Genomic DNA, 8,893 nt, shown 5'->3' on the forward strand with positions numbered 1-8,893 from the left:
TCCATGTGCAGCCTGCTGCGTACACGTCCATGGACTCGAGGTCATAAGGGGAGGTACAGTTTGTTCACTCCTATCAGCAAAATATTGTGGCAACTGGGAATGCGCACATCATGTTAATTGAATGCGTTCAGCGCAATAAGACAACAGAAAGAACTTGACTCACCCAAAAAGAAAACCATTTTATTTCTCTCTCTAGCACTCTTTTTGCAGAACTTACATTAAAGGGTTCCATCGTCTAACAGTAGTCCTCAAAAAGTGAAAATCAATGCATTCTTTGAGCAAAATAAGCCACGATGAACTGTAGACAATGTGACCCCGACGCTGCAGCGCCTCTGTGCAGCCGCGTGGCTGAGAAGAGCCACTGTGGCCCTCTGAGGGCCGAGGACCAACTCCTCCAGAGAGAAGGCACACATTTCCAAAAACAGTTGGCCTTTAAAAACACTGTCTAGGTAGAGATTTCCTGACGAGCTACAGTGTGGTTTTGTCAGGATAGAAATGACTATAAAATTGCTGACAAGCCATTTACGAAGAATGAAGTATTATTGGAGCGAGGTATTGGATGGACAAACAATGAGAATTACAGCACTGCGTGCGTGAGGAAAACAGACTAACTTTAGACGAGGATGAGACCGCAAAAAATTAAAGTGACACGTGGAAAAAAATGCAATGGTTTCATGAAAAGTAAACAACAATGGACAAACATTGCATTTCACAATACAGTGGCATTAATAATACAAATGGCTTTGAGTGCACAGGAACCTGTGATATACTGTCAACATGGCTTCGTCAGGGTTTTGCTCGGTACATTCTTTTGTATGAGCTGTAACGTGGTAATTAACGAAAAAGAAATGAATATCAAATGTATGGATCTGGGAATAAACCATTGTAAAACAATAAATCAAATTAAAAAAAAATAGTTAGAAAGGAGACATTAGGTTTGTTTGCTGTCATCCAGGCTGGTATTAAACAGATTCTCTCAAGTCAAACACATGTAGAACATCATGGTAAATACAACAGGTTTTTGGCAATAATTGACATTTTAAGTTTAAAGCAATATTTCATTTTTAAACACGCATTCTTTCATATGAGCTCGCTGTGGCATCTGTCATTGTTTGGCTCAAAAAAGTAGAGTAGATCTTTCTTTTTTTAAGGATAACAATATTAGTAAAACACACATTGTAGGTGTTGGGGATTCAATTTAAAAAAAGCCATTTCATAAATGCATAAACGTCTACAGCTACATTCATTATGATAATTTAAAACCAAGTGATGTCATATGAACATTTATGGTAAACAATGCAGCTGGTTTCATGTTTCTGAGCCCCGATTGAGGACTGCATGCTACTTTTTCGTTCTAATGTAAAACACCACTTTAAATGAGCTAATTGCCTAAACCTCCCGACATGTGAATTTGCCAGAATGATGTTACAACTAGTGCCAAAGAGTCAGTGCACTTATATAATTAATGATCCATTAGCAGCAGGCTGGTGCTAAATACAGTAGCTGAACATGATCCATTAACTGAGCTCACATGGCTCTCAAACATATAAGAGCTTTGAAACGGGCCGATGTTTGATGGAATAGTGGGCATGCATGAATACTAACTTGCCTAAGTCTGATGACGGGGATTAGTTTAAGATACGGATATAGCTATTTTTATTTGATAGCAGATAACCAGGGCTATTTTTGAGAATTATTTCCACCAATTCCACACGATTTTCAACATTTCAGGCTGCAAATCCAAACAACGCGAGGGAACAAGTAGCACAAAAAAAAAAGAAAAGCTTTTAACATTTCTCCGTATCTCCGTGCTGCTTGCAGCTCGAGGTCAACAGTGAGCCAGACTTCTCTGGAAAATCTCAGAGCCTCTCATCAGATACTGCTCCGCGTCTGGAACACACCTCGTGTGTGTGTGTGTGTGTGTGTGTGTGTGTGTAGGGGTGTGTGTGTGTCGTTTTGCGATGCAGCAGGATGGTTGTCGTCTCTCCGTGTCTCTTGTGCGTCCCGTGGTGGCAGCCGCTGCGGCCGTGTCGGTTAGGGAAAGGCGCTGACCCACAGCCAGCCCAGCAGAGTCCCATACACCCAGGTCCTCACGTACAGTCTCCTGCCGCTCTCCGTCAGCAGCAGCGGCAGAGTCAGTCCCCCCAGGATCATCACCGACGGGAGGGTCTTGGAGAGGAGGAGAGGAGAAGGCTTTCCTTCCCCGGGAAACCTGCAGATTTTGTCATCGTCCTCCGACTCGTAGAAATCCGTCAGCAGCCTTTGGAAAGACAGATTGCTCTCTGAGGAATTCAGCCGGCTACAGACGTGAAACATTGCAAAGTGCTCAATCAGGAAGAGCTTTTTTTTTTTTTACTTTATTGCAGTTACGGCACAAAAAAAATCTGCCCCAAAATCACAGCCTGGTGGATTTATCAATGTCAGGCTCAGCGAATAACTATTTAAAGTCCTCAACAACTATTATTATTATTTCAACAATAACTTGTGTGATTCACAGCCTATATCATGAGCTATGAAACCTAAACAATTAAGAGAATCAGATTCATTGATCAACCATTTCGAAAGTAACTTCTGCACTATCTATATCTTGTGCTAACTATGTGCAATAGCAATATTGTGTAAACCTACAATATGGACTCTATGTTTAATCCATGTTACTCGCCAGAAGTCTTTTCAGAAGCTACGATACACATCCGTGAACGACAACAACGGTGTCTTTGCTCCCCCTCCACACACAAACTCACCGGTCCTTGATTTCAAACCGCTCGTGAAGCCACCTGCGGAAAAACAGTGGCTCTGAAGGAATTTCCTTTATGTCCACACGGTCGAAGTGTATGTGGACGCGGGGACATTCCTTGCACAGGAATTCTGTCAAACACACACAAAAAAAAAAGACTAAACAAAAACAGGAAAAGCTTTTCAGCAAAATGGCACGTAGGGTAAGCACTGCAAATCAACACGCGGTGACAGTGATGGAGGGGAATCGCTGTGATGCCGTGTGAGCCGACTAACATACGACCGCTCTGGTCGTTGAGTTGCACAAGTGCACAAGGTGCACAAGTTGCACAAGTGATACAACCGATTACCAGACCAAGTCCCAATCGGACCAGTGCCATCAGATCTGATATAAACTTGAGCGTTGACCTTCCTGAGTGTGAATGTAGAATAATGTAAATCAATGACAAAAATCCTTTGACTGAAGTCACTATTTGTAAAATATAAGTAAAAATGATACGGTCAGAGAACCAAGCAGAGAAAGAAACGTGTGTGACAAGGACGGACATAAAAATGTAATGTAAGTGTGAAGGCTCAAGGCTACATGTGAACCCCAGAGACCGCCAGGTTCCTGTTTCCACAACATGCAATATTATCAGGAAACCTGGCAGCCCAACGAGGAAACTGGATCGAAGTCAGCAGCGGAATAACGCTTCAACGGCAAAGAGAACCTCAATCAGGACATGTCAATGGAGGACGGGTTGGTGTGGACAAAGGCTCTGGAGGACAGATGTTGGATTTTCTTTTTGCAAGAAAACACACACACACAGAAGCCAAAGTCAGTCTAAAGAAAAATATACCAACCCGAGACTCGACTGCGGCTCATGTGGTTTTGAGCAGAGCAACGTTCCCCAACGGGCTTTAAAGAACAACTTACTGGAATAGAAGATCTTTGAGTCATCTGCATACAAAGAGGAGACAGACTCCTGCAAAAGGAGATGCAGAGAGCTCATTCAACCATAACGAGGTGCACTCGGGTTCCGCTTCCTCGTGAAATCACTAAAGCCACCTTCACCGCATGAGACCAGGAAGTGCGTGATGGCGACAAGAATGCTTTTCTGTTCTCTGTTCCGTTTTCTAGAAAACACATTAAATGTTTATTCCTGAACGAAACAGGATGTTTTTTGACACTCAAACAGAACAGAACAACACCCGACAACGCAGAATAATCAAAGGCTCCAAAACAGACTCGCGCTGTTTACAGGAAGACACGACTGTTAATAGGTCCCGCTTGCTGCTGTGTGATTATTTAGCAAGGGGCCATGCACAATATTGCAAGATTAATGACACAACGCCTGCGTGTTTGTGGGTGGCTGACAAGCCACGGCGCTTTTGTATCTGGTGTTATAATGTCCATACTTATTCCAGCTGCGCGAGTCGAATACGAGTGAACGTCCGACACGACTGACTTGAGACAACGCGACCACTACAGATCATACGAGAGACCCGCTTGTCGGCTGATTGTCTCTGTCGCCCGATTACCTGGCATCGACGGCGCGGGTTTTCTTTGACGCGGGACTTTGTGCGTCGACTCGTAGGCCACCGTGACGTCGTACACGGCGTGCAGGTGGTCCTTCATGGCCTCCAGGGCGATGTGAGAGGCCTTCATTCTGGGCGTGAGCGTGTGCTTCAGGACAGCCAGCCCTGTGGAGAGGAACACGCACGATCACATCACCTCGTAAAATTCACAGCCTGAACATGAAGCACAGCCACAAGATAGAAGATGCTAGACATTCCCCAGAGTGAGTTACACTTCAACACCATTTCCTGTCAGCACTCGATTATCCTCCATCAATAAATGGCGTGAAACCCACCAAAATACCAAGTGAATACACATATGATGTTAAAACAGGCTTTCCATGTGAATGCTTGAGACAGTCTCTGCACAGAGTGTTGTTCCTCGGGCAACGCGGCACCTCCCTCTCCTCACTAATACCTCACTAATAGCAGATAATGTCATGTGCACATGTTGGCTGTCCACAGCGATTTATTTTGGATTAATGGGGGAAGGTGATATGCAGAGCTGTGGTCCAGAGATCGGCTTAATCTCTGCAGAATGGATGCAGTTTGATATCGGGGCCGTGACCCCACACTGCCCTCCATCACAATGATAATGCTACGGCAACAAATTCATTTAGCTAGAAAATTGTAAAGCTATATTGAAATGCACGGTTAAATAAAAATCAGATAATTTCACTTCCTAACACTACAGAACTAATAAGAGCAGGCTGTTCTCTCAAAATGATTGTGAGCAACACGTTCTCTCATCGACCAGCAGCAACTTCAATTTGGTGGAAGTGCTGGTGGGACAGTTCTGGTCTCCCTGGTGGTGAAATCCAAAATGTTATAAATTTGTATGCAGCACTCGTACTAGAACTTTGTCAGCTGTTTTCCAGACTGCTATTCACCAAATTAGAATAATGCAACAGAAAATAATCTCCGTCGTGCCTCTACCTTCTTTTGTAGCAAAAGCCTGACTGTCAGCGATTACATTCTTCAGCTCCGGATTATACCGAGTTCCTTCTGGGAAGATGACAAGGTACATCTGTGAGGGAGAGACAAAACAGAATAAACAAGTCTCCTGTCTGTATTTTCTCAATGCTAATGGTCAAAATGCCTTAAAAGCGTCAGGACATTTAGAAAACGGAAACCAAACACCGCGATGAAGTGTGATGTTTGGATCGCTACTCAAGCCAAATAGTTTTGAGGGGTAGAGACTCAACCTGCTGCTGTCTCGCTTTGTCTCACGCTGTTCCTATTTCAAGGACGCCGGATAAGACAACAAATGACTGTACGGTCAATAACTACCTACAAAGTAGGACAGACTAGGTTCATTATATATTTTAGCCCCGGTACTGAACGAACGTGTATAACAAGCTTTCATTTTCCCTCTTCTGCAAAACACTGCAGATATGGAGGCTTTTTTTAGATAATAACATCTTCACACTTGCAAATGATGAGCTAATGCAGCAGTTTTAAAATGCTTCACAAGTGAGTGGTGAACTATTAGTATCAACGGGCAAGTTTAACAGCCTTTTTCAGTCGCACAAGAACAAAGATGGAAATGAGCAAAGGCCACATGAACACCGAGAATGTTTATTTGTCCGCTTCACAACAGAGCCTTCATTGTCCACCCACAGGTCACCAGAACTACTTCGCACACTAATCCCCCACTGTTAAATCCCCAAAAAGTAATTACAAACATGCCATTTAAATAGAATAGCAATCTGCAACTGAAGTGTCGTGCATTTAATGTCTGGTTATCCATTTAATTTCAATGGTGCTATCTATTAAAAAGTCTTTGAAACGAGTCAGAGTGAAATCCTATTTAGGTAATGAGGAATTTTTGAAAGAAGGAATTTTGGAATATTATTACAGAAAGCTCTGGAGTGACTTTGAAACATGTGAAAACCAGCTTGTGATGATCCGAACAATGCTAAAAACCCCGTTACAAAAATCCTGTCCTGACCGCTGACGGTACTTCTACCGTAAGCCAGTACGTGCACTTACAGTCAGAAGGCCCATCTAGGCCGTGTATAATGTGTACTTACCGGGGTTCCAGACTGAGTCTGAGTGTAGAGCTTCTTCTTCATTGCTATTTCACTGAACCTCGCACTTCGCTTCACGTAGGCTCCTCCGTGCTTAACAAGGAAAGATAATTTGATGACCGCAGCACTGGGGAATGCAATTTTTAATCTTCTCTGCATCTGTGATTTAGAATAAGAAATGCCACCTCAAAATACTCACACAGTTGCATTACCTGAGAGAAATACCAGCCGTACAGCGGGAGCCACTTGAGTCCATCTTTGAGGACGTATCGGACATGGCCGAGAGCACTCTGCCTGATGGCCAGCATGTCAGCGATGATCCAGTCAGCTACAGCGAGAAACGTGGTTAAAGACTGGATGTTTACAACCATCTGGACTTAGATTTTAATTTATAAATGTGTCACCTGTACATTGATGATTGGACAAGTAGATCACGTTCTCTTTGTTCTTTGGTATATCGCCATATATAATAATCTGGAGAGGAAGATGTTAAAAGTATTACAGAGTCGGGCGAGACCTCGGAGTGCAAAATGATTTGACGTCAAAAGTATACTCTGCATCTGTGCAATAAACCCAACATAACTCATTGGAAGGTTCTGTTACAATCCTCTCATGTTGCAACACACTATGACGGTTATTCCTCTGAAAAGTCTCCCACACAATAATAAAAGTAGTGCCAACAAGAAGATACACGAATGCAGACATTTTTGTCATACATCTGGTTCAACAAGATCTTGTTCCTGAGTATCTGGCACCAGTTTACTGTTATTTGAGGAGTGCCAGACATGCTCACACCTCCAAAAATGCGGTGATCTGCACGGGGTGCGTGCAATACTAATTAGAGTCAGACCAAGCTTGCTGTCACTTGACTGAGCGTTTCCTTGCATTCAAATGATCGGGGATCATTCCAGGGATTTATCTGACTACGTGTTAATGGGCACTGAGCATTTGTGGAATCACTCACCTCTACTCCGGTGTAGTTCTCAAAGAAGAACAGAACCATGCTCTGGTACATGGAGTACAACCGATCGTCTAACTTGTGATACATTCTCGCCGGTAAGACAGTTGAAAGTAAACGCCAGGCCCCCCATGACAGCAGGTACGCCGGGGCTGAGCCCAGCATGACCGTGGCTGGAAACCAGTACCGCAGCGAGTATGTGTGCACCACCAAGGAGAGCAGCATTGTCCCCCCCACCTCCTCTGGCTGCACTTATTAAAGGAACTAAAAAAAAAAAAAACTTCTCCTGTGAGGGCTGTTATTAAGTTGCAGACCCTATCTGCCCTCCGCCGCGCCGGGGCTACTTTCTGCACACCTGTCCTTAAAAGACAGCATAAGAAAGTGAGGAGCTAGCTGGCTAAAGCTAATGTTAACCTTGTGTGCAAAGTGCAGTTAGCGGAGAAGGCTTACGCGTTAATGTCTAGCCATACTGTAATAAAAAACCCAAATCAACGACTCGTCAATGTTATCTGATAAATTTCAACATTTCACAAAATGTCAAAACGCCGGCTCAACTGGAACCTTCAGTTACAGTATAACTTAGGAGAAAGGGTTAGCTTAGTGTGCACCGGTTTCAAACAGATGAAGTTTCACTATGAGCTACATTTGATATAAACTCTATTTCGTAATGCAGATCAGGTAACAAACTGTAGCGCAAACGTCAGCTCGGTCGTTGGGATGCAATATATTTTGGATTTACTTCCTTAGTTCCGCATCTTTATCCGGCTAGCTGTTCATCAACTAGCATCATGCAGCAAATGTCACACACGCCTCACAACGTAATGGGACCACGTGACATTGAGGAAGCGGCCTCGTCATGTGACGCGGTAGAGGCCAGCCAATGGGCGCGAGGCACCATGAGTTCCACGCCCCTCCGTTATTAAAGCGACACAACGCTTTCTGTTTTCTTTTTCTGTGATTCTCCACACTTCACACATTAGTATTTTAATAGGATGTCATGGTGTTTACTTATATTGTCTTACGCTGGTCTCAAGAGGAGATAAGAGAGGGTGTCGCTCCGCAGGCAAACAGCCACATTGTACTGGCAGGAATTAAAACATTGATATCATTCTATTTTTTTGTTTGTCTGACCCCAAAAAGTTAAGCTAAAAATCGTAGTTTAATACACTATTTACCACAGTCCTTCTATTCTAAGCAAACATATGACACGTATTGTGCGTGTATTACAAACTGTACAGATGGTAGTTGCAGGGTGTGTGAATGCTAGACACATTGTCAGGTTAGATTCTAGAACATTTGTATTAGTGGTAGCATTATAGTTACTTCAGTATGTGTATTAATGTTAATGTGACTTACATGCCAGTAAAATCTGTGATATATCAGCTTGTTTATTTGTCATCAATAACCCAGTGACACCGCTTAGTGTCTCTCAAAAAACAAATTCATCCATCAATCCATTGCGCTTTGTTTTCAAAACCAAATTGACGTTCTCAAAACGGTGATTCGCTCATTACGTGTTTGTGCAAAACATTCTGTGACGTTTAAAGTAATCTCTCTATAATTCAATTAATAAAACCTGGCGAAAATTAAAATGAGATCACAGAACATAAGA

General features: G+C 43.2%; 1 protein-coding gene across 1 annotated transcript; it reads right to left on the minus strand.

Annotated features, from left to right (window-relative positions):
* Nucleotides 1-166: 166 nt before the first annotated feature.
* On the minus strand, nt 167-8,766 carry agpat5 (1-acylglycerol-3-phosphate O-acyltransferase 5 (lysophosphatidic acid acyltransferase, epsilon)). Its single transcript, XM_040178614.2, has 8 exons — nt 7,288-8,766; nt 6,728-6,797; nt 6,536-6,651; nt 6,327-6,416; nt 5,230-5,320; nt 4,258-4,419; nt 2,745-2,868; nt 167-2,260 (listed from the first exon to the last, which is right to left on the minus strand). Exons 1-8 carry the CDS (start codon nt 7,504-7,506, stop codon nt 2,035-2,037), a joined length of 1,098 nt encoding a protein of 365 aa, XP_040034548.1. The 5' UTR covers nt 7,507-8,766; the 3' UTR covers nt 167-2,034.
* Nucleotides 8,767-8,893: the final 127 nt, after the last annotated feature.

The sequence above is a fragment of the Gasterosteus aculeatus genome, chromosome 6, assembly GCF_964276395.1.
Source record: "Gasterosteus aculeatus chromosome 6, fGasAcu3.hap1.1, whole genome shotgun sequence".
Lineage (NCBI taxonomy): Eukaryota > Metazoa > Chordata > Actinopteri > Perciformes > Gasterosteidae > Gasterosteus > Gasterosteus aculeatus.

What these genes read in the sequence shown, in the direction of transcription:
- agpat5 (XM_040178614.2), bottom strand. Translation starts at nt 7,506, where the DNA reads ATGCTGCTCTCCTTGGTGGTGCACACATACTCGCTGCGGTACTGGTTT. An exon ending in AGAACTACACCGGAGTAGAG is followed by an intron (nt 6,798 to 7,287) that starts GTGAGTGATTCC and finishes CTTCCTCTCCAG; the next exon opens with ATTATTATATATGGCGATAT. An exon ending in ACGGCTGGTATTTCTCTCAG is followed by an intron (nt 6,417 to 6,535) that starts GTAATGCAACTG and finishes TTCCTTGTTAAG; the next exon opens with CACGGAGGAGCCTACGTGAA.